We start from the raw sequence: 26,073 nt of genomic DNA, 5'->3' as shown, positions 1-26,073 counted from the left end.
CGAAAGACCAACAATAAGCAAAACAAAATAGCAAGTTCTATATCACCATTTAAGACAGTGGGGGTCATTTACTAAGGGCCGGATTCGCGTTTACCCAACGTGTTAACCGAATATTTCTGATTTGCGCTGATTTTCCCTGAATTGCCCCGGGTTTTTGGCGCACGCGATCGGCCGAACGAAAACCCGACGGATTCGGAAAAAACGCCGCATTTAAAAAAAAAAAGTGTTGCTGGACACGTGCTTACCTTCACCAGGAATAGGATCATGTACTCTGGCGGACCTCGGCGGACTTCAGCGCAGCGGCGACACCTGGTGGACGTCGGAGGAACTGCCTTAGTGAATCGCTGGAAGACCCGAATCCACCGCAGAGAACGCGCCGCTGGTTCGCCGCTGGTTCGCGAATGGACCGGGTAAGTAAATCTGCCCCACTATCTGTAATGCGCTAAATTATTGAAGGGTGTTAAAATAATTTATTTTATTTAGTTAATAGAGAAATAGTTAAGGCAATAAACTTATCAGCTTCTTCACTGTATGTAAGAATGAACTTTATACAGCGTAACAGCACAAGACACAGGGATGTGGTTTGTGGTTCTTTGACAAAAGTTAACCTTGAGTTAGTTAAAATTCTTCCTGTGTGAAAGGATGAGTATAATTTGATGGGAAATAACCATGTGATGACCCCCGTATTCTTCCTGATGTTGAAACATTTGCCTGTCAGTTATATTATTTATGAGTTATTCTCATGATTTTCCAATACTCCTGCTTATCCTCACTTATCCTGTCCTGTCTTACGCAAAACCAACAAGCCCTCCTACATTAACCCCTTATCACCGACACTAGTTTTCAGCTCAATGACCAGACTCGATTTTTCAAATCTGACAAGTCTCACGATAATTGGTTATAACTTCGGAACGCTTTAACATATCCTGGTGATTTTGAGAATGTTTTCTCGTGACACATTGTACTTCATGTTAGTTATAAAATTTAAGTGATAAGTTTTGCATTTCGTTCTGAAAAAAAGTGAAAATTTGGCAAAAGTTTGTAAAAATTCTTCATTTTCCAAGTTTGAAATGTTCTGGTTTCCAGACAAGATGTAAAACTACCCAAAAAGTTTGATAATTAACATTTACAGAATATCTGCTTTATGTTGGGATGATAATTTATGCTTCCGGTCATTTTTCTAGGATGTTATGAGGTGCAGAACTTTAGGTGCGATTTTTCTTATTTTCATGAAAATTGCCAAAACTCACATTTTGAGGGACAACTCAGCTTTCAAGTGACTTTGAGGGGCCTAAATAATAGTAAAACCCCATAAATTACCTCACTATAGAAACTTCACCCCTCAACGTATGTAAAACAACTTCTATTAAGTCTATTAACCCTTTAAGTGTTTCACATGGGTTAAAAAATATGGACCTGCGATTTAGAAACTATTGAATTTTTTTGGAAAATACATTCATTTAGGCCAAAACTGAAATTTTCAGAATAAATTAAATGATGAAACGCACTGCAACGCTTGATGCCCAATTCCTCCCGAGTGTACTGATACCCCATATGTGGTGGTAAACTGCTGTACGGGTGCACGGCCGAGTATAGAATGAATGGAGGCGCCATTCACTGCAGATTTGTATTGTCACATTGTACAACCTATAAATTTTTATTTTTTTTGGTAATACAAACATATGAGGGCTTATTATGTACGGGATGAGATACAATGTATAGATAATTTATTTTGGGAGTCTAAAGCTTATTCTTGAGATTTTATTAACTATTTCAAGGGGGACACAAACAAAATCATCAATTTTTATTTTGGATTGTTAGCATTTTTTTTTCCCCCGCTCACCGTAATGTAAAAATAATATTTTATCTTTAATCTCTGGTTCACTACGATTGCGGTGATACCTCATTTATATAGTTTTTCTTATTTTTGCTTAATTTTCCTGAGCAAAACCAATATTGGAGAAAATCGCATTGTTTTTACTATTGACAACTTTTGAGGGCCATAACTTCTGTATTTTTCTGTTGTCAGATCTGGTTGAGGGCTTATTTTTTGCGAAAACAGTTGTTCTTTTCAGTCGTATCATATTAGGGAACGTAACTTTTTTTGATCACTTTTTAGAACATTTTTTGTGATGGTGTTTGATGAAAAATTGTATATTATGGGAAGTTTTCCGAGTTTTTTTTTTACGTAGTTCACCGAGCGGGTTCAATATTGATTTAGATTTATTGTACAGATTAATACGGACGCGGTGATACCAAATATGCATGTTTTTGTGTTTTATTTACTGTATATGCATTTTATGTGTTACTGGGGAGATTATGGGACTTTTATTTTATTTATTTATTTAAGTATATTATAAAAAGTTTTAATTTTTTTTTTTAACTTTTTTACATTTTCCACATTTTGGCTTGAATAAGCGATCATCCGATCACTTATTCAAGCCTCTACACTGCAATAACCTTGTATTGCAGTGTATAGTGAAAGTAACTGAGCATGCTGCGCATGCTCAGTTACTTACAGCCGGGTCCTGCCAGGAAGGCAGGACCCGGCAAGAAGAGGAGCCGACAGCCTCGGGTCACTCGCCGGGACCCGGGGCAGCGGCAGGAGGGATCGGATCCCCCGGTAAGCACACCGGGGGGGTCCGATCCACGGGGGACACACTTGCACGCCGCGGTCATGCTTGACCGCGGCGTGTAAGGGGTTAAACACCCGGGATCGGAGTTTTTCCGATCCCGGGTGTTAGTGCCGGGTCTGGGCTGTGATATCACAGCCCGACACCGGCACTAAACTGACCCGATGTCCCGAAATCTTCTTCTGACGCGGCGCCGTAGAAAGGCGTCGCGTCAGAAGAAGTACCCTTAATGACCGACGTAGAATCCCGATAGGGCGGTCATTAAGGGGTTAAAAAGGGTATAAAATAAAGATACACAAAGGTCTTATCGGATCTCCGTGGATACAACTTAATTTGCTTGTGTCTACGTTATTTGGCCAATACATTTAATGAATTAATTACTTTCTGCCTTGAATTAATTATTTACTTTCTGGTTGAAATTGGACTACTCTAACAAGGGGTTGTCCGAATTAGGGGCTGGGGTGGGCTTTTAAAAAAAATAAATGTGTACTCACCTCCTCCGTCGCTCCTGATGTCCTGATGTCCTGCTCCGTTGTCCGTCTGATCCGTGACCGTTTGTTGTTTCAGGGAGCTTCCGGTCCGCCTGGCCACTCCCATCCATCACCATGGGGCAGATTTACTTACCCGGTCCATTCGCGATCCATCAGTGCCTTCTCTGCGGTGGATTCGGGTCCGGCCGGGATTCATTAAGGCAGTTCCTCCGCTGCTGCGCTGAAGTTCCCCGGAATGCACTCAAGTTCACTGGCCTATTCCTAGTGAAGGTAAGTGCAAGCTCCGCGACACTTTTTTTTTTTAACATGCGGCGGTTTTTCCAAATCCGTCGGGTTTTCGTTCGGCCACACACCCCGATTTCCGTCACGTGCATGCCAGCGCCGATGCACCACAATCCGATCGCGTGCGGCAAAATCCCGTGGGGAAAATCGGCGCAAATCGGAAAGATTCGGGTAACACGTCGGGAAAACGCGATCGGGTCCTTAATAAATGACCCCCCATATCCAAGCACCTGTCACAGCACTGGGATAAGGACGGATGGGCGGATCAAGCATCTCAGTAACATCCAAAGTAGGGTGGATTAGGTAGGTGGATATCTATTCTTGTCTTTTCTCTCTACTTTATTTTCATCTGTCTCTAGTCTCCCACACACAGTGCAACATGCGGAAACAGGATAACAAGGATAATGTGGAGACTTCTGAGAAAGGAATTCCTCAGTAATACTTCAAGAAACAGACACGTAAGAAGACAAGACGGGTTCATCCATAGGTAGATTAAACTTCCTGGATAAATTGAAGAAATAATAATGAATAATATCCATTATTCACACGAGGATAACTAAGACTTGTATTTTTATCTCGGATGCCTAATACTACAAATTTGACAAAAAAAAAAAAATTAGATTGGAATGTGAGAAATAAAAAAAAACTTCAATATAAAACTTAGTGAGTTCTGTATTCGTCACTTTAGAGCAGAATATGGAAATCATTCTTTAGGTGCGGGGATAGGCTCTCAAATAATATGAAAGTCCTGTTTTTCGGAACGCTCTTCTACTGGTACACAGGTCATATGTGTCTGATGGATTTGCAGGTTTGAATGTGAATTTATGAAGGAGAGCTGTGAGGAAGAGGAAGATTTCCATCCGAGCCAGTCCTTCTCCAGGGCAGAGCCTCTTACCTGTAAGAATACAAACCTTTTTAGTGCTTAAGCTTTAGTGCTTAACCATTTGACATTTAGACTTGTGAAAACCCCTTGAAATGGCAGTGACTTCTCCAATACGTAAGGGGGACGTTTACAATTTGAAAGTTCAGGGTCGACGTACCTGCTGAGAAGGGCATCCAAGCATCATTTGTGCAGAACAATCCACTCTGGTCCAAAAAGTTTTCTGGATTAAAATCCCAAGGAGACTTCCAACATTCTGGGTCTGACAAGATGGAGCCGAGCATGGGGAGTACGGTGGTTCCCTGTTTGGATGTCATGAAATGTTAAGTAACTCTCTCACCTGTTGCTGATAACTTATGTTGTTACCTGATTTTGATCTCTGATCCAAGGAAAACTACTCAAGAACCCTGAGGTTGGTCACTGACACCTGACTATGATAACTCACTTTGACATCTGACTTTGATACGTGACTAGTCATTACTAGCGGTGTAACGTTTGCAGTATTCTTATATATCTATTAGCTCTACATTACAGTTATATTGTCCTATACACAGATTATTACACACATGTACATATACACCTATGCACTGTAACACAAATAGACCTGTAAACTATTACAACCCTATGACTACTATATACACTACTCACTATGATGGATGTGTCAGCTGTGTGTGGCATCATAAGAGCAGAGCATACACAAAGCAGAAACGATGGAGCTGCTTCCTGTAATCACCAAGAAGATGGAGGAGCGTACTGCGTACAGCTCCTCCTGCTCTATAACATGCTGCCAACAGATGGACACGAAGTACAATCTGCTAAGCTCCTCCTTCTCTATAACATGCTGCCTGCAGGCTGCAGATAGGACTCTGTATACAATCTGCTCAGTTCTTCCTGCTCTATAACATGCTGTCTGCAGATAGGACACTATATAATCTGGTCAGCTCCTCCTGCTCTATAACATGCTGCCTCAAGATAGGACACTATGTACAATCTGCTGAGCTCCTCCTTCTCTATAACATGCTGCCTGCAGATAGGACACTATATACAATCTGCTCAGCTCCTCCTGCTCTATAACATGCTGCCTGCAGATAGGACAATATGTACAGTATATAATCTGGTCAGCTCCTCCTGCTCTATAACATGCTGCCTCAAGATAGGACACTACGTTGAATCTGTTAAGCTCCTCATGGTGACAGATCATTGCTCCCTGATAATATCAAGGGGATCAAAGGGGATCATTTTGGCGAAGATGAGGGCACCCAATCAAATGGCGGCAATCAAGGGTTAACAGAGATCAGTGCTGCCACAAGGCGCTGTGGCTTAGTTGGTTAAAGTGCCTGTCTAGTAAACAGGAGATCTTTCAGGGCAACACAGTGGCTCAGTGGTTAGCACTACAGCCTTGCAGTACTGGGGTCCTCAGTTCAAGTCACTTTCAGGTCAACATCTGCAAAGAGTTTGTAAGTTCTCTATATGTTTGCCTGGGTTTCCTCCGATTTCCTCCCACACGCCAAAAAAACACTGGTAGGCTGATTAGTTTGTGAGCCCCATTGGGGACAGGGACTGTGTGGAATCTGTAAGCGCTATATAAATAAAGGTGCTAGCACCAATCACAGGTGTTTCCGGTGGGGGTTTGTTGCAGTACGCAGCCCCCTATTATGGAGAGGTGTCAGCCCGTGAGCCCTCTCCATACACCCGTAGCCAATGTGTGACTTAATGATACTGCACACGTTGGTAGGGGGTTTACATGTATATGCAGTGGATCTTAAAATGGTAGGAATGTATTGGAAATTTACAGATCTTTTCACCCCTAAAGATTATTGAAGTTCTTACCTTAGGGATCATAAAACCTCTGAAGATTGTGTCCCCAGAGACCTTGTGAGCGAGAGCCATTGGAACAATGTCTAAGTATCTCATGATCTCATGTATCACAGCATTTGTATAAGGCATCCGGGACCTGTCCGAGATTGCAGGTTTCCTGCTTGGACCAACCACAGTATCAATTTCCTTCTGGACCTTCTCTGCAAAATATTAAACTTGTGGATTTATGCAAATTAGCTTCACTCTGCAGCCTTTTCCTTTTCTCTATACTGTCCACCGCTGCTTTATATGAGTTGAATCTGCAATAAAGGCTGCACCTCTGAGAAATGAATTTGCATAAATATGAAAAGTGCAAAAAGAGAAGACGAGAAGTATGACAGGAGCTTATTAAGTATCCTAAACAATACCATTTTTATTGGTGTAACGATGCATATATTTTGTTTCTTGCCCTCTTCATTCTATAGTTATGGTATTTTCTGTTTTGAAGCTACATGGCAGCAATCTCTCTCAGTAGCATTGAGTCAAATTTAGGTTGCCCACAGTACCCATGATGCCTAGTGCTCTCTCATTGTATGCTCAAGCAGTAAATCCAATTAGATTCCTACCATTAAATTCACTAAACACTACATAGTGTACATACAGGATCTATACAGTGACTAGCCTGGCAATAACATGCAGAAACAAGAAGCATGTAATAAATAGTAGAAAACAGCTGTGAAACAATCACATGAAGTGTATAGTCTGTTCTGTGTGACAATAAGGGGGTTAATTGCTTCTATGATTTGCAGAAAGTGTAGAAAGAGGAGAAGGAGAAGGAGGGGGCTGCAGAGGAGTGTGGGTCACAGTTTGAGGGGTAGAGAGAAACAGATAAAGTTCTGCAGAATCACAGAATGGAGTGGACAGACTGATACTGAAGAGTTGAGATTTTTTACCTAACAGAACTGGACTCACTTAGCTACACACGTAGAGCACCATCACATGAATGTCCCCTCCTCCCCCTTACGCAAACAGGTAGCAGCAGCCTCTTGTCTTTGTGAAAATGTATATGTAAACAGCTCTAGAAAATCACAGGACAAATGGGCACAGCCCTGAGACACAGCTAGTGCAGAGTTAGGCTAAACTCTCTGCCCCCTGAGGTGAGCTAAAGAATGTCGTCCCATCTGCCCCATTCAATAGTGATATATCAGGTTATATTTTTTAGCAAGTGGGCGCACATATGCTGACATCAGGTGTTAAGATACTGTATATACTCGAGTATAAGCCGAGTTTTTCAGCACAAAAAATGCGCAGACAAACCCTAACTCGGCTTATACTCAAGCCACGAAAAAAAAGTGTACTCAACTTCCGACGCCCCCCCCCCCCCCCAATATATGGTGGCCCCGGCATCAGCTCCGTGTCCCTGTGCGGTCTGTCGCTGGCATCGTGACGGCAGCCGCACGCTGACATTCTAATGCTGCCTGTGATGGAACGTGTGGGAACACTGAGCCGATGCTGAAGCTGAGATGGATAGAAGAGGACTTGCCGGGTGTGCGTTGGTAGGTGAGTACACCTTTTGTTTTTTTCCTACAAGCATTATATTGGGGGCAGGGGCTGGCAGGCTATATACTAGAGGGTGCTGGCAGGCTATATACTAGAGGGGGCTTGCAGGCTATATACTAAAGGGGGCTTGCAGGCTATATACTACAGGGAGCTGGCAGGATATATACTACAGGGAGCTGGCTATATACTTCAGGGGCTGGCAGGCTATATACTACTGGGGGCTGGCTATCTACTACAGTGGCTGACAGGTTATATACTGGGGAGGCTTTGACCAATGCATTTCCCACCCTCGGCTTATACTCCAGTCAATAGGCTTTTCCAGTTTTTCGTGATAAAATTAAGGGTCTTGGCTTATACTCGGGTCGGCTTATGCTCGAGTATATACGGTACATTATTTTTAAGTGGCAGGTCCTGCTTTGTAGCAGATAAATGTGCCCATGATGCTGCACCCTTACCTTGCTGCAGGCGGTGCGGCCTGAGGTAAGAGGCTCAACTCGCCTCATGGCTGGTACCCCCCTGATTGAAGCCCAGCAGATTTTTGATGCAAACAGTGTAATCTGAGCTTTGTTGGATTCTAGTCATATCTCTTACCTTGGATGTGTGGATTTTGTATCATCAACAGGAGACTGAAATGCAGCGTATTCAATGTGGTCTCTGTTCCAGCAATAAATAACTCAAAGGCTGTAACAACCAAATTATCCACACTGAACTCTTCACAATTCATCTCATTTTCCTGTAATTCAGAGATATACTAGTTGTAGACTGGGTATCAATATAAGGTTCTGTTCAAATTGAAAAACTGTGTATTGTGGAGTGCATATGTATTCAGCCCTTAGTCCTCTTATACCCCTTAGTAAAATCTGTATGTCCAGTTGCCATTGGAAGTCACCTAGTAAGTTAACATAGATTTGTTTGTCATTTATTTTCAGTACAGGCTGTCCCCTACTTAAGAACACTCAACTTACATACGACCCATAGTTACAAACGGACCTCTGGATATTGGTAATTTATTGTATTTTAGTCCCAGCCTACAATAATCAGCTGAAACAGTTATCACAGGCGTCTGTAATGAAGATTTAGTGTTAATATTGATTCTTATGACAACCCAACATTTTTAAAATCCAATTGTCACAAAGACCAAAAACGTTCTGGCTGGGTTTACAATGATAAAATATACAGTTCCGACTTACATACAAACTCAACTTAAGAACAAACCTACAGACCCTATCTTGTATGTAACCCGGGGACTGCCTGTATAACTAAACCTGTTTTGTGAAGGCCTCAGAGGTTTGTTAAAGAACGTAAGTGAATAAACAGCATCATGAAAATTAAGGAATACACCATGGATAAAGTCGTGGCAGGGTGTATTGCAGGTTAGGTATTTTTGAACATCTCAAGGAGTACTGTCCCTCTTCTGGGAATAGGAGAAGTATGATACAACTGCAAACCTATCAAGACAAGGTTGCCCATCTAAACTGATAGCTGCTTTTCCTCGTCTAGACTAAGTGGTCACTTTTGAGTAGCTGCAGCATGGCCAGAATTACCACCATGTACTTAATGCACAAGGCTGGTTAGCTGATGGGACAGCTTAGCAGCAGAAACTTTCTTCATATGTTTAAAAAAAAAAAAAGTGGGTCCATCCCCCCACCCCCCTTTGCTGCAGCAGCTGCTAGGTGCATCTGCCCTCATCTGCATGCAATAGTACCTGCGTCTTTAAGACATGAGTACAATTGATGGTGAAAGCGCCACACAGGACTATGAGTTCCTGTAGAGAAATTGGGGCAGATTTACTTACACGGCCCATTCGCGATCCAGCGGCGTGTTCTCTGCGGTGGATCCGGGTCTTCCGGCGATTCACTATGATAGTTCCTCCACCGTCCACCAGATGTCGCTGCTGCGCTGCAGAGCATCGGAACGCACTGGAGAACACCGAGCCGGGCTGAGTGAAGGTAAGCGTGTGCCGAGCGACATTTTTTTCTTAAAATGCGACGGTTTTTCCGAATCCGTCAGGTTTTCGTTCGGCTACCTGACCCCCCCCCCCCCCTGATTTCCGTCACGTGTATGCCAGCGCCGATGCGCCACAATCCGATTGCATGCGCCAAAATCCCGAGGCAATACAGGGAAAATCAGCGCAAATCGGAAATATTCGGGTAACACGTCGGGAAAACGCGAATCGGGCCCTTAGTAAATGACCCCCATTGTGTTTACTGTCACATAAAATATCAATAAAATACATTTGAAGGGGTATATGAAAGTCTGATACAAAAATAAATACAACAAAACTTTAATTGCCCAGATTTATCAATAGTGAGGTATACTGTACCAAGTACTGATTGCCTCACAAGTGTGCAGGGTGCACCAGATTTTTAAATACTGGCACACAGTTCCTGTCAGATATCGCTAACACCCTAGATCCTGCAAGTGCCGAGGCTATGGAGGCCCCTCTGGTGGTGGCTGGGCTGCTCTCTGCTGCTAAATCCTTCAGGCCCGACAGAACCCCAGGTAGTGACGGCCTCCTGGCTGAGCTATGTATTGCCAGACCTGCTGGAGTTCTACGAGGAGATGGTGGTGGAGGGCAGGATGCTCTCTGCAGCTAAATCTTTCAGACCCGGTAGGACTTCAGATAGTGAAGGTCTCCTGGCTGAGTTGTACGTATCGCCTGGAGGGCCTGATCTGCCTGGACCTGCTGGAGCTCTACGAGATGATGGTGGTGGAGGGCAGGATGCCGCTGACGCTGGGGCAAGGACTGATCATGGTCTTGTACAAGCGGAAGGGTGAGAGGTGCGACCTGAAGAACTGGCGTCTCATCTCTCTGCTCAATGCGGACTACAAGATCCTGGCCAAGCGGCTGGGCCACAGGCTGAAGGAAGTCATATCGGTTAGATTGTCCACCCGGACCAGACCTGTGGTGTCCCCAGCAACATGATCGCACACAACCTGGCCCTGGTGTGAGACACCCTGCAGTACGTCAGAAGCATTCGGGGGGCCCTGGTCAGCCTGGAACAGGAGAAAGCCTTTGACTGGGTCTTGCACCAGTTCATGGGCCTGGCCCTGCATACGTTTGGTCTAGTTAAGATGCTCTGCTCCATTGTCAATCTAATGTACCTTGATACCTTGCTCAGTGTTGGTGAACCGCTGGAAGACTGACCCTGTACTTTCAGGAGTCAGACAAGGCTCCCCTCGCTCACCTCTTCCTTTTGTTTGCGTTATAAAGCTATATGCGGTGTCTATCTGGCAGAACAAAGAGATCAGAGGGATCACTGCACCAGGTCATAGGGCTCGATGTACATGGATGACATGACAGTCTGCTACCCCGACCGGCATTGGGTGACAGTGCTCTTCCAGAGCTACAGGAGTTCAGACAGGCTTTGGGGGCAAAAGTCAACTGCAATTCGTCTAAGGTCATGGTATTCGGAGACTGGCAGCTAGCTTCTTCTGCCGCCTTCTTGAAATTTGATTCGGTAAGGAAGGCACAGCCCTAAAGACCTGGCAAGAATGCATGTCCAAAGTCAACAACAGAGTTGCACTGTGGGGCCACAGACAACTTTTTTTGGAGGGGAAAACTCTTGTCCTGCGTAACGAGGTGTGGCCCCTTTGGTCGTTCATGTATGCCGGAAGACTGAGCAACACTCCCTACCACCCCAGTTGCTCCTGGAAGGAGGAAACTCCTCTGCACCTGTTTTGGGTGTGTCCCTTTGCTCAAAGCCTGCTGCACGCCCTGGAACACGAATTCACAGACTCTGTTCTGAAGAACACCTTGACGTACGCATCACTTCATGGACTGTTTCAGGGCTTTCATGCCATTGAGGATATCCAGGATGCCTGGCTCCTTATAAATTGCTTTAAGGACGCCATCTTATATGCCAAGAGACTTCTCACTTGGCACAAGATGACCCTGTCTGTATTGCACTGCTACAGACTGGTCCGTAGCAACATGCGGGATTGTGCAATATCAGGTAGACAGCAAGACAAAGAAGAGGAGGAGCTCTATGGTGGTAGTCCTCCCCTCTCTGCTTGTGCAATGGGCGATGATGCTGCCAAAGCAGGTGTCTATATCTTTATCTTAAATGAAAATTGTGAGTTACACTACAGTAATGATTTTTCTATTTATTCTACAGGCTATGCTATGTGTTTGTGCTATTTCCCTATAGATTTCTAATGCCAAGGTGTTGGAGGGAAGACAGCCGCATGGTGTGAATGGTGGCCCGTTTCCTGTTTCCCATTCCTAGTGCCAAACAGTTTATTTTACTATTGCTGAAATTATACTTTGTGAACAGCTTTGTTCTTCTGAAGTTTGGAAGTGGATATATATATATAGTATTTTGCATTGGCAGCTATGGCTAGAATGGTGCGGGCATACGTCAGTGTGAATGTGCCCTAACACTGGGCTTGGAGTAGATGGTAAAGGTGCCGTTCCACATGTTCTCCTACCTGCTTTGCCCTGATGAGGAAGCAGTCAATAAAATCTTGTGGCAAGTCCGGATTTAGTGTCTTCCTATGAGATTCAATTTGCTCCCGGATGAAAGATTTCATACCTTCACATTCTTGAAAGACCTTCTGATGTCTACCAGGCAGATGCTTCATGATCCTTTCAAATGCAACATACGCCTGAGGAATAAAAATATGTTACAAATTATCAGGAGCATAGTGTTATACTTCTACCATGCCCATCACTGGTTTTAAGGTGCCATATTGTATATTTAGTTTTTCTATGTTCAATGAGTCTGCGTTAAGAGACCAGTTCAGCAATTTAATAATCTTTAACTCTTTCACTATTGAGCTCTATGGACCCATCCACCAATGAATCTCTGGCTCTCCGTGTCAGATTGTGCATCTGAACTCCACTAAAGAGGCTCCGCTTGCACTGACCTCTGCCTGTTGTATAGTTATAAAGGAACTGTGACTGTCCTGACCTTAGCTTGTCCATAGACCATGTCCCCAATTGTTGGAGATGCAAAACTTGGGAATATTTTAGGAGAATGTTTTAGTTTCTGAATTTTTATTGCCGCCATGTGAGTTAGAGGTGTCAGGGGTGTTAGAGACTAAGCTATCACTTTTCCACCTAGTGTTGAATACAGGCCTCAGCAACCTTTAGCAAGTTCAACCCGCCTTTTGATATCTACTCCAATAAAAATGAAAACCATATCACTGACCGCTCCTAGAGGAGATCGGACAAAGTTGAACAGGTCATTTGTGACGTTCAGGAGCTTCAGGAATGTTTTGTCCTTATAGTCCCATCTTTTGCCAAAAACAACCAAGTTGATGACATTGTTCACCGCCCATCCAAGAACTGCTTGAGGGTTGAAGGGTTCACCTGGAAACAAACATTTCATAAATCTTCTGGAAATATCTCAAATATTACTGCTAGGGATCCAGATTTCAGTGAACCACCTTTCCCATTTTACAACACCATCTTTACCTTCCCCCCCAACCAATTTTTTTAATGAGTAGGGACTAGCAGGGATACCAGGTGTCCCATAACTGCCAAACTGGGTAGACTCCATAGTATGTGGCCACAAGGCCCAAGCATTGCAAACCAAACATAGCTTGAGAATGCTGTAGCTACACGGATGCAGAAACATATCTTGTTTAATCCCTGAACTGAGTGGTTTTGCTGGAAAAACTATTATAACATTATGTTAATGAGGCTCTGTCACTCCTGTGACTGCCCCGGGGCTTCCCCTCTCACCCTAATTAATCACTGCTCCAGAGAACGCTGTATTCACTGTGTTGTCCCTGACAAGCAGAAGTAATCAATCGCTGCACTATCCCCCAGGTGCTGTGCAAGTCATCCAGCTCAGGTTGATTAGTCCTGTCTGCACAGTTCAGTAAGCTCTGTGTAATGTGTTTATGTACTGCAGCCATTCTGCACCAAGCTTTCCCAAAGTTCTGAATTTTATAATTGTTTTTTTTTTTTTTTTGGCAAAATCACTTGGATCAGGTATGAAACAAGATATGTATCTGCATCAGTCTAGCTAAAGCATTCCCAAGTTATGTTTGGTTCACAATGCATAAAAACAAATGGTTTAAACAATGGATTTTGTTTAATATAGTCACAAACTTCTGCACTGACTCACCATGCTTCTTTTTTGAAACAGTGCGCCTTCATGTAGAAAGATCATGCATATATTAAAGAGCTTATGAGTTACTGGGGCTCAGGCCTAATGGCCGCCTAACTGGCTGTCACATGTCTGTTTATGCAGATTATAATAATACTATACATGTCAGAGTGTAATGTAGATTCTATATTGTTCATGAGGAGATACCTATGGATGTCTTACACACTATTCTTACCACATTCAGCTTCCATTGCCTTGAGGAGATTCTCAGATTCTTCTTGTACTCTCTGCTCCATTGATCTTTTACCCATCCCAAAATTCCTTAACACGGTGACAGCAAATCTTCTTGTGTGTCTCCAGCGCTCACCATTGGTACTTATAATTCCTGAATCAGAACAAAGAAGTCAAGAGCAATCAAAGCAAAAAATGTCAGCCCCCATACACAAGGGTTTTTCTGCCTTTATGGAACCAGATTCGGGTATTTGGGTATTTGTTTGGCGCACCATAAGAAGAACAAATGAGTGTCAGAAATTTTAAAACCACATTCATGAAGAGTTTAGAAGTTGTGGACTCGCTTTTTTGTTGGTCTAATTAAGCAACAAAAAAGTTTTGGGAAACTAGAAGTGAAAGAAAAGGGATTGAGCGACAAAAAGAAAAAAAGCTACATTGTGTCAGCAAAAAAAAAAAAGAGAAATAATAAATGCCCTCCTATGTCTACTGAGAACCCAACCAGAAAACAATGGGACAAGTTAAAGGTAAAGTATGTAGTGGCAATGACATATCAGTAGGTAGAGGTATTCAGGCCAGTAATGGTTAATCTCTGACATCTGAGATACTTACTGTGGAGGTCAAAATGAATTTCTGAATAACACTCATATAAGGTGTCTAAACTTGATAATAGTAATAATCGTTAATTATATAGCGCCATCATATTCCGCAGCTCTTTACAAATCATAGGGGACATATACAAATATAATTTTACATTACAGAGTGCAAACAGTCATATGGAACAACAGGCGTGAGGGCTCTGCTCACAAGAGCTTACAGTCTATGAGGATGAGGAAGTGACACAAGAGCTTACAGTCTATGAGGATGAGGGGGGACACAAGAGCTTACAGTCTATGAGGATGAGGAAGTGACACAAGAGCTTACAGTCTATGAGGGGTAGACACAAGAGCTTACAGTCTATGTGGATGAGGGGGTGACACAAGAGCTTACAGTCTATGAGGATGAGGGGGTGACACAAGAGCTTACAGTCTATGAGGATGAGGGGGTGACACAAGAGCTTACAGTCTATGAGGATGAGGGGGTGACACAAGAGCTTACAGTCTATGAGGATGAGGGGGTGACACAAGAGCTTACAGTCTATGAGGATGAGGGGGACACAAGAGCTTACAGTCTATGAGGATGAGGGGTGACACAAGAGCTTACAGTCTATGAGGATGAGGGGGTGACACAAGAGCTTACAGTCTATGAGGATGAGGGGGTGACACAAGAGCTTACAGTCTATGAGGATGAGGGGGTGACACAAGAGCTTACAGTCTATGAGGATGAGGGGGACACAAGAGCTTACAGTCTATGAGGATGAGGGGGTGACACAAGAGCTTACAGTCTATGAGGATGAGGGGGTGACACAAGAGCTTACAGTCTATGAGGATGAGGGGTGACACAAGAGCTTACAGTCTATGAGGATGAGGAGGTGACACAAGAGCTTACAGTCTATGAGGATGAGGGGGTGATACAAGAGTTTACAGTCTATGAGGATGAGGAGGTGACACAAGAGCTTACAGTCTATGAGGATGAGGGGTTGACACAAGAGCTTACAGTCTATGAGGATGAGGGGGTGACACAAGAGCTTACAGTCTATGAGCATGAGGAGGTGACACAAGAGCTTACAGTCTATGAGCATGAGGAGGTGACACAAGAGCTTACAGTCTATGAGCATGAGGAGGTGACACAAGAGCTTACAGTCTATGAGGATGAGAGGGTTGAGGGGCATTGTACTATAACCCGCATTCCTTCAATTCAATAAAGTATATCCCCCATTCCTTCCCTCCTATATACACTGCATCCCCCTATTCCTTTGCTACCATATATTATAACCTCTTTGGTGATAAGATCTAAATAAGAGAGAGACTCTAAAAATTATTCTGCAACTGTAAACACAGGCCAAAGGCCAGGGTAGTCAACTCCCCAGCAGTGCTCAGCCAGACCCCCTCATAAAATTAATGGAATGTGGAGAAGTGCCTCTATATATCCTCTATACCCCATCTTTATTTATAGATCAAAGAAAAATGTGGCCTAATCCATATTTCAGCTTCTCAAATGTCCCTAATAATTAGAGGCAGGCTTCTGCAGGAAACCAGTGGAAGGAGGACCCCTTTTGGGAGTGTGGAGCCATGAATTGTGATGGGTAGGTCTGGCTTGAGGGATATTTTAGGTGGAGGGAAGGTTAGGAGTTCCATTTTGTCCATGTTAAGTTTTAGAGAAAGGGAAGAGAAGAAGGAGGATATGGCTGATAGACATTCTAGGATTCTGGCTAGAAGAGAGGAGATATTCGGACCGAAATATAATATCTATGTGTCATCTGTATAGGTGTAGAAATAGAGAAAAAAAAAAAAAAGGAGGGGGTTGAATAGTGAAACGCGCTACATCCAAGGTGTAATATTGATTCTTTTTTATTGGAATAATGACTATGCGTTTCAACACCGTAATGGCGTCTTCATCAGGTCAAACACTGTAAGATTACATAGTCAAAACAGAACAAAACATAATGTTAGTATGGTTAGTAGTTAGTAAACATAAAATTGAAACATAAGAATGACATAAACTAAAATCAAATAATGTTTTTACTATTACTGCTTATTTTAATATTTTAATATTGTAATGCTCTTTATATCCTACTTTATCCAATTATGTACCTTATTTTCATTCATTTTCTTTCAATCATTTTCTACTCTTCATTCATTTATCCATTCATTGAATTATCTATTTATCTATCCATATACCCACTATACCTACTTATTTATTTATTCACTCATATTTATTCATATTTTATCCATTTTTGTACCTTAATTTCACCCAATTTCTCCTACTCCACACTATTTATTTATTCATCAATCTAATCATTCATTATTCATATACCCAGATTCACCTGGAAATCTGCCTTTACATTTCTACGTAATCATGTACACCCTCTATTCGATATACTATATTCACATATGGTTTACATTTACATTTATGGTCCCAATTTTACATTTATGGTCCCACTTCTATGTGTCTAATCAAGTACAATCACAATCATCTATGCTTTTCATCCATATCCCATGTGCACTAGCACATGCGCATGTGCAGGTATGTGTATATGTATGTATATACAGGGTCTTCCACCCTTGTATATATTCACTTATATTTATTATTTATTTATTTTCTATACCTAAGTTAGCCCCTCATTAAGACATCGATGCATTTTATCTATACCCCATCTAATCATGTATCTATTTATCCATTTATTTAATTATTTACTGTGTCTTTAAATCCAGTCTCACTCTCTGCAATGGTATATATTTCTGATTGCTGAATCATTTTTCACCCATCTACTGTGTCTTTAAATCCAGTCTCACTCTCTGCAATGGTATATATCTGTTAATTGCCCTCGTATTGCATGTGTCTGTTTCTTTCTGTAACATTTGACCCTTTTCTGTCCTACCTGATTTAATGTTCATCTCTGCCCCTCAATGAGTTTGTTTTTCTCTGTTCAGAACTTGATCCACATGTGTTAAGTCGCCTAGATTAATTGTTTTATGAGCTAAATGAGGGCCTGGTCTCTTGTCTTCTCTGGGTATAAATTTAGTGATAGTATAGGATGCTTGCATTCCTTGTTTGCTTAGCATAATATTCTGCTAAGTACAATAATATTCTGACAAGTATGAAACTGCAGTTTGACATTGCAGTTAGACAGGGCAGGAGACAGGTAAGATGGCAGAGAAAAATGAACAATTATGTTTGTCTCAAAATGTTTTCAATTTTCTCCCTGTTTGCTAAGGTTGTTTTACTTGCCCACCGTCCATCTATTCCACCAGTACCAACTATCCATATCAATGCCTCCCTTCTTCACTCACCTTTCTTTACCACTCACACACTCTATACGTTATGTAACCAGACTAACTTATCACAGTCTTCTGCCGTGAAGCAAGAATGCGTGAATCTCTGAAGCATCTTTTGTCTCTTTTCTCTCTCCTTCTGCTTGCTGCAGGGGACGTCTCTCCTAACCCAGGCCCACCTTCTGCTTATTTTAACACTTCACACAGAAACCCTGCTAACCTTATAAAGATTCAGTGTATCCCCTCTTCTCCTTCTCCACCCGTAACCCCTTTTAAATGTGCCCTATGGAATGCCCGCTCTGTGTGTAATAAACTAGAATCAGTTCATGACCTCTTTCTTTCTAAGTCTTTTGACATGCTTGCCATTACGGAAACATGGATCCAGCAGGATGACTCCGCCTCCGTTGCAGCATTGTCTTATGGCGGTTTACACTTTTCGCACTGTTCCAGACCTGAGAATAGGCAGGGAGGTGGGGTAGGCATACTCCTCTCTCCACAATGCACTTTCCAGGTCATTCCTCCTGTACCTTCTCTTATTTTCCCATCTTTTGAGGTCCACACCCTCAGACTTTTCCGCCCATTCTCTCTTCGTGTGGCTGTAGTATACCGTCCTCCTGGCTCACCCTATCAGTTTCTTGACCACTTTGCCTCTTGGCTCTCTCACTTTTTATCCTGTGACATTCCAACCATCATCATGGGAGACTTCAACATCCCTGTTAACAATCCCATTTCCCCTCCTGCCTCTCAGCTCTTAGCACTAACTACTTCTCTCGGTCTTTCACAACTCTGCGATTCCCCCACTCATAGTGAGGGAAACATCCTCGATTTGGTCTTCTCCCGACCATCTTCAATATCTGATTTTACCAATTCCTCCTTTCCACTTTCAGACCATAATCTCCTTTCTTTTACTTTCAATAATCCTTCTCGTTCTCAGAAGCCTTCCACCCATCACTCATACCGGAACCCACGTGCAATAGATACTCAACAACTCACAGAAAACTTACAGTCTGCACTGTCCCCCATCTCCTCTTTCACCTGTCCAAACCTGGCTACTAACCACTATAATCACACTGTCAGAAGCGCCCTAGATGAGATGGCACCACTCACTATCCGAAATTTTCAACACACACGCAGGCAACCATGGCACACTGAACAAACTCGTTTCCTTCGGCAGTGCTCCAGGATTGCTGAACGTCTGTGGAGAAAATCGCGCACATCTGCAGACTTTCTACACTTCAAATTTATGCTAAAAACGTATAACTCTGCCCTCCACCTTGCTAAACAGGTCTATTTTACTAATCTCATATCCTCTCTCTCTAACAACCCCAAAAGGCTCTTTGATACCCTTCACTCCTTACTAACACCAAAGGTGCAGCCACCGGTCACAGACCTTGGGGCTGAAGATCTGGCCGCCTATTTTAAGGACAAAATTGATTGTATCCGCCAGGAAATAATTGCTCAATCCACTCACCCCTCCAATCCCCTTCCCTCCGATACCTTATCTTGTTCACTCTCTTCCTTTGAGCCAGTCACAGAGGAAGAAGTGTCTAGGCTCCTTTCCTCTGCTCGCCCCACTACCTGCATCAGTGACCCCATCCCCTCACATCTGGTACAGTCTCTCTCCCCAGCAGTCACTTCTCACCTAACTAAAATTTTCAATCTCTCTCTCTCTTCTGGGGTCGTCCCCTCTTCTTTCAAGCATGCTATTGTTACCCCTTTACTAAAGAAACCTTCACTGGACCCATCCAATGCTACTAACTACCGACCAGTTTCTAACCTCCCTTTCATCTCCAAACTCCTGGAACGCTTGGTCTATTCTCGACTAACCCGCTATCTCTCAGCTAACTCCCTCCTTGACCCCTACAATCTGGTTTCCGCTCTATGTATTCCACTGAAACTGCTCTTTCTAAAGTCTCCAATGATCTCCTCACTGCAAAATCCCAAGGTGACTATTCTCTCCTCATTCTCCTGGATCTATCGGCAGCGTTCGATACTGTGGACCACCAGCTCCTCCTTAGGATGCTTCACTCCATTGGCCTAAAGGACACTGCACTCTCGTGGTTTTCTTCCTATCTCTCTAACCGCACTTTCAGTGTCTCCTTTTCTGGATCTTTCTCTTCTCATCTTCCTCTCAGTGTCAGGGTTCCTCAGGGATCAGTCCTAGGTCCTCTTCTCTTCTCTCTCTATACTGCCCCCATTGGACAAACCATCAGCAGATTTGGTTTCCAGTATCATCTTTATGCTGATGACACCCAGCTATATACTTCTGCACGTAACATCACTCCTGCCTTAATCCAGAACACTAGTGACTGTCTCTCTGCTGTCTCTAACATCATGTCCTCTCTCTTCTTGAAACTTAATCTTTCTAAGACTGAACTTCTTGTCTTTCCACCATCTACTAACCAACCCAACCCTGACCTCTCCATCTCGGTCTGTGGGATCACTATAGCACCGAGGCAGCAGGCCCGCTGTCTTGGGGTTGTGCTGGACTCTGACCCCTCCTTTTTACCATATATTCAATCTCTTGCTCGCTCTTGCCGTATGCATCTCAGAAACATCTCCAGAATCCGGCCGTTTCTGACATTTGAAACTTCTAAAATGCTAATTGTTGCACTTATTCACTCTCGACTAGACTACTGTAACTCTCTACTAATTGGTCTTCCACTCTCTAAACTCTCTCCTCTTCAATCTATTCTTAATGCAGCAGCCAGGCTCGTCTTTCAGGCCAAACGCTACACGGATGCCTCCAGTTTGTGCCAATCACTGCACTGGCTACCTGTCTCCTTCCGTATTCACTTTAAAATAATAACCCTCATCCACAAAGCTCTGAATAATGCTGCACCTCCCTATCTCTCTTCTCTCATCTCAGTCTATCGCCCTTCCCGTGCTCTTCGATCTGCCAGTGACATTAGATTAATCTCTACCTTAATTCGAACCTCCCATGCACGTATCCAGGACTTCTCCCGAGTTGCACCAATTCTCTGGAATGCCCTTCCTCAGACTCTGAGACTAATGCCTACCCTCCAAAGCTTCAAACGTGCTCTTAAAACCCATCTCTTTAGGCAAGCCTATCACACTCGCTAACCGCATGAAATGTCAACTCTCCCTTTACTAATCCATCCTATGTACTATCCCATCTGTTATCTGGCAAACAGCTGATATATACCAAGCTCCAGGCTTCTCTGCAGTCTTTTTCACCTAGGACCCTGTAAATAAGATGGCGGCTGATGGCTGGTTCAAGCAGCAACATCGTTGTTTAGTAAATTATTTATTAAATTATTTTATATTGTTCCCTTATAAAGAATGGCTGGACCATTATACGACCTCTTGTGTCACCCCCTCATCCTCATAGTCTGTAAGCTCTTGTGAGCAGGGCCTTCACTCCTATTGTTCCATATGACTGTTTGTTCTTTGTAATGTAATATAGTTGTATATGTCCCCTATGATTTGTAAAGCGCTACGGAATTTGATGGCGCTATATAAATAAAGATTATTATTATTATTATTATTATTATAATTATTTATTTATTCATTTACCCCCTATTCACACTGACACCTTAGACTATGCATTCATTCATTCCTTCATTCATTTATATATTCTTCCTCCATTGACACTCACACCGACCTGACCCTCTGTTCTCCATACAATCACTTTACCCTTCCACTCTGCGTCCCTGCTCCGAGTCTTGCGCAGGCGCATTGCCACTACACCGTCCGGACCTGTCAGTCTCTCAATTAATCAATAAAAACCGCGTGTCTCTCCTGGCGCGCTTTCTGTCCATCCCGCGCCAGAAACAGCACGCAGCCCTCCCTCCAGCTACCCTGAACGCAGCGGTAAGTCGCTCTGACACCCCACATGCGCCCCCCCTCGGATCTCATCTCTCTCGTTATTCACCCCCGGTCTCATCTACATCCTCTTCTTCTCCTCCATTAGGTTTGGACACCTAGGCAGCAAAGCACCTGCCCAAAATACAGCAGGTACTCCTCACCCTTCTACCCATTCACCCACTCTTTAACATTTGCATACCCATCCATGGATCTATCCACTCATCACCACCATCTACTAATTAATTAATTATTTATTTATTCACTTATTTATTCATTCATCTATTCATTTATTTATTTATTTATCGATCCATTCACTACATATCATCCATCTAATTAATTAATTAACCAAGCATCTGCCCAATTCCCCCCAGACTAACCATTACCACTACAATCTTCCTGCCTATATCCATTACTTTGCATCTATAAACCTTGCTATTTTTAAGCTCATTTCATTTATTATTATTGTGTCAGGTGTGTGTATGTGTATGTATATATATTTTTTTATTTTATGTCTACATCTATGTCTATATTTATATCTACGCTTCTTATACTTTGCGCCTTTTATTTGATTTTAGTTATGATTGATGTTATGTTTCATTCTTATGTTTCAATTTTATGTTTACTAACTACTAACCATACTAACATTATGTTTTGTTCTGTTTTGACTATGTAATCTTACAGTGTTTGACCTGATGAAGACGCCATTACGGCGTTGAAACGCGTAGTCATTATTCCAATAAAAAAGAATCAATATTACACCTTGGATGTAGCGCGTCTCACTATTCAACCCCTTTTTTTTCTTTCTCTATTTCTACACACTACAACTGGATACACATCCAGCTCCGGGGCGTGACGCTGCAACTCCACTCCATTACCTCCCCCCCCCCCCTTCTTTGTGCATACCAATTGGCGCTAGGCTCTAAATAATCCCCCACAATTTTTTCTTCTCCACCTCATCTGTATAGGAGTGGTATTGAAAGCCAAGGGACTTAAAGGGTTTTTGCTACAAAACAAGTTAGGCCCTATCCACAATGATGAGACCCCCGCAGATCATGAGAACGAGGGGTCCGATGGGCACTTACTCTGTTAATTTGCAACTCTGGTTTGCTTGGCAGAAGAGTATTTTTTTTTCTACCGAAAATGAGTGAATCAGGCACCTTAGAAAACTTTAGCACTATTCATTTACTAATGAGAGATCAGACTAGTTCAAAACTGCAAAGTCCAACTATGGATTCCCCATCAGGAATAACATCTGCTGGTTGGTCAATCATTATCTAAAATGTATGGCCAGACAGGGCAGCCAGTTAAAGGAGGGTGGGGCAACCTTATATCTCTTTCTCCATAATAGGAGTTCCAAGCTATTTCATGCCATGTTAAGTTTTGCTATAGGATGGCCTTTCATTTACGAAAAGCATAGAAAAATGACATTACTACTAGTGATGAGTGATCCTGAACCACAAAAGGACATATTCCCTTTAATGAAAATGAAAAGGTCAGAGTTATACTTGGTAGTGCTCACCATATCCATTGGCCATCCTGCCTGTTATTGGCAGATATCCACGATCACCGAAACGATGTGAATTATTTATCAAGGCGTCTTTAACCACTGAATATCCACACAAGACAACCACTGGTGAATTGCCAAGCCAAACAGTGAAGACCGGTCCATACTCCTTGGAGAGCTGGAGAGAAATCCCATAAAGAAGTTTGTCATCATTCTTCATCTATGGCCACATTTGACACTAAATAAATCTTAGCCCTTCAGGTTAAGCCCCTGCCCTTTGTGACACAACTTTCAATATTAAAAACTTATACTTATACTTCCCACCAAAACCTCATCTACCCCAGTTACAGATGATCGTCTTCTGCATAGCAATAAGTATTTACCGTATATACTCGAGTATAAGCCGACCCGAGTATAAGCCGAGTATAAGCCGACCCCTAATTTCAACACAAAAAACTGGGAAAACCTATTGACTCGAGTATAAGCCGAGGATGGGAAATGCATTGGTTACAGCCACCCAGTATATAGTCTGCCAGCCCCTGTAGCATACAGCCTACCCAACCCCTGTAGCATACAGCCTACCCAGCCCCTGTAGAAGGAAAAAAAATAACACTGTACTCATCTTTCCGACGTCCCCCATAGGTCCTCTTCTGTCTCAGACTGTCTCAGACAGAAGAGGACCTATGGGTGATGTCAGAAAGGTGAGTTTTGTCTTTATGTTTTTAGTTGACTCGAGTATAAGCCGAGTTAGGGTTTTTGAGCACAAATTTTGTGCTGAAAAACTAGGCTTATACTCGAGTATATAAGGTACTTTTTTATAGGTCCAGAAGAGTTATGATCCATGTACATCTAGATCACAAATAGCAGAAAAAACTTTTTCAATAATTCTGTCATATAATATATACTCAAATCTCAGCCAGAAAAAATGACAGTTAAAAAGACATATGTTTAATTATAATCCTCTAAAAAGTACCTAGCGTCCCAGCAACTCACACACTATAAATAGTCAATTAATTAACGCACCAAACCACTACACCCTAGTGCAAATACATAATCTTGTGAACAATCGAAAACATGCTCAGATCTCATACAGGCTAGAAAGTGGCAAATTGGATTGGTTACATACCCTGGGGGAGCATCTACTGTGTAGGATCCCTCTTGGATCCAAACTTACCACTACTTTATGTAGCCAGGTTGAGAGGGCCTATGGCGGGAGGAAATAGATCCTTGTATTCTCATGGATCAAATGGGGGAGGTGTGGATTATGTTCTAGATACACCCTATCCCCCAAAAAAGACTCCCGTCCTTACAAGGACAGTACCAATACTCTGTCCCTAATACTCATTCAAACAAAAAGCACACCTCCCTGACGCGTTTCCACAGTCAAGCTTCATCAGAGGGAGAATATACACTGACATGGACAAGTGGCCCACAGGGGTACGTGGTCGAGTCCAAAAGGAGGTGCTATGTAAGGAGGGAGTGCCCTCTCATACCTGCCATACCTCGTGTTCACACCTGTGGCTTGGCGTGTGAGCCACCGGTGTGACTATTTATAGTGTGTGAGTTGCTGGGACACTAGGTACTTTTTAGAGGATTATAATTAAACTTATGTCTTTTTAACTGTCATGTACATCTAGATCCCAATATATTTTTTGGGTATCCAAGGTATATCCATAATACTGATTGTTATATGCACATAAACCCCTCTCAACCTCTTATGATCAATAAAGATGCAAAGTATTTAAAGGGTCATCCTTCATATGAGGCATCAACATTGTATGGGTCAGACTTTTGGCACCTCCTTGGTGTGAAGGTCTACTAATGACCAACAAAGACCTTGATGACACTCTCCATCTAAATTGTTCTAAGTCAAGGAATATACAAGTCAGGTTTGGTTACCTTCAAATAAGATTCATATAGTACGAAGCTTCCTTGAAATAGGTTTCCCAGGAATGGCAGAGGAGCGGGTCCAGGAGGCAAAGAGAGTCGTCTCCTCTGTATCCTCCAGGTTGTTATTAGAAGAGAGATGAGAAGGAAAAGACCCAGATACAATGCAAGCGCCTCCATGTTCTAGAACAAAATGTATACAATTAGAATTCTACTTTGAAGTCATCAGGTTTGGAGTTTAACAATGATTAACATTCCCTAAAAATTTAACTATGACTTGAAATTTTAACTAACAGCATAAAAAATTGATTATTTACATTACCTTTTGACTCATTTTGTATTTAGAAAAGGAGTTCAAATAAGTTTCTATTAAGGGAGACATTGGAGATGATATATCAATCTGTTTACTACAGAATTCTGTTGTACGTTATGCAGGAGAACTGGCTGAGACACTTTGCACCATGTTAATTAAGGATTTTAGACAGTTTATAGACACTTAATGGGGCATTCCAAATTCTTCCGAATACCATATATACTTGAGTATAAGCCGACCCGAGTATAAGCCGAGACCCTTGATTTTACCACCAAAAACTGGGAAAACCTATTGACTCGAGTATAAGCCGTGGGTGGGAAATGCATTGGTCACAGCCTCCCCAGTATATAGCCATCTAGCCCCCTGTAGTATATTGCCTTCCAGCCCCCAGTAGTATAAAGCCAGCCCCCAGTAGTATATAGCCAACCAGCCCCCAATAGTATACAGCCAGCCAGCCCCATGTAGTATACACCCAGCCCCCGATTATACAGCCAGCCAGCCCCCATGTAGTATACAGCCTGCCAGCCCCCATGCAGTATACTGTAGTATACAGCCAGACAGCCCCCATGTACTATACAGCCAGCCCCATGTAATAGTAGTCAGCCAGCCCCAGTAGTATACAGCCAGCCAGCTCCCATGTAGTATACAGCCAGCCTGTCCCCAGTAGTATACAGCCTGCCAGCCCCCATGTAGTATACTGTAGTATACAGCCAGCCTCCAGTAGTATACAGCCAGC

The 26,073-nt window shown here is 42.8% G+C and overlaps 1 protein-coding gene across 1 annotated transcript; it reads right to left on the bottom strand.

The window, feature by feature from the left end:
- Positions 1–3,818: 3,818 nt before the first annotated feature.
- On the bottom strand, positions 3,819–25,204 carry LOC140065040 (cytochrome P450 2A13-like). Its single transcript, XM_072112473.1, has 9 exons — positions 25,037–25,204; positions 23,153–23,315; positions 13,938–14,087; positions 12,797–12,957; positions 12,075–12,251; positions 8,235–8,376; positions 6,117–6,304; positions 4,447–4,588; positions 3,819–4,301 (listed from the first exon to the last, which is right to left on the bottom strand). The coding sequence occupies exons 1-9, from the start codon at positions 25,202–25,204 to the stop codon at positions 4,117–4,119; spliced, it is 1,476 nt and encodes a 491-aa protein (XP_071968574.1). The 3' UTR covers positions 3,819–4,116.
- Between the last annotated feature and the right edge of the window lie 869 nt (positions 25,205–26,073).

Source organism: Engystomops pustulosus, chromosome 6 (assembly GCF_040894005.1).
Source record: "Engystomops pustulosus chromosome 6, aEngPut4.maternal, whole genome shotgun sequence".
NCBI classification, from domain to species: Eukaryota; Metazoa; Chordata; class Amphibia; order Anura; family Leptodactylidae; genus Engystomops; species Engystomops pustulosus.
The sequence above is the reverse complement of the archived record's forward strand: the minus strand, read 5'-3'. Positions and strand labels throughout refer to the sequence as shown.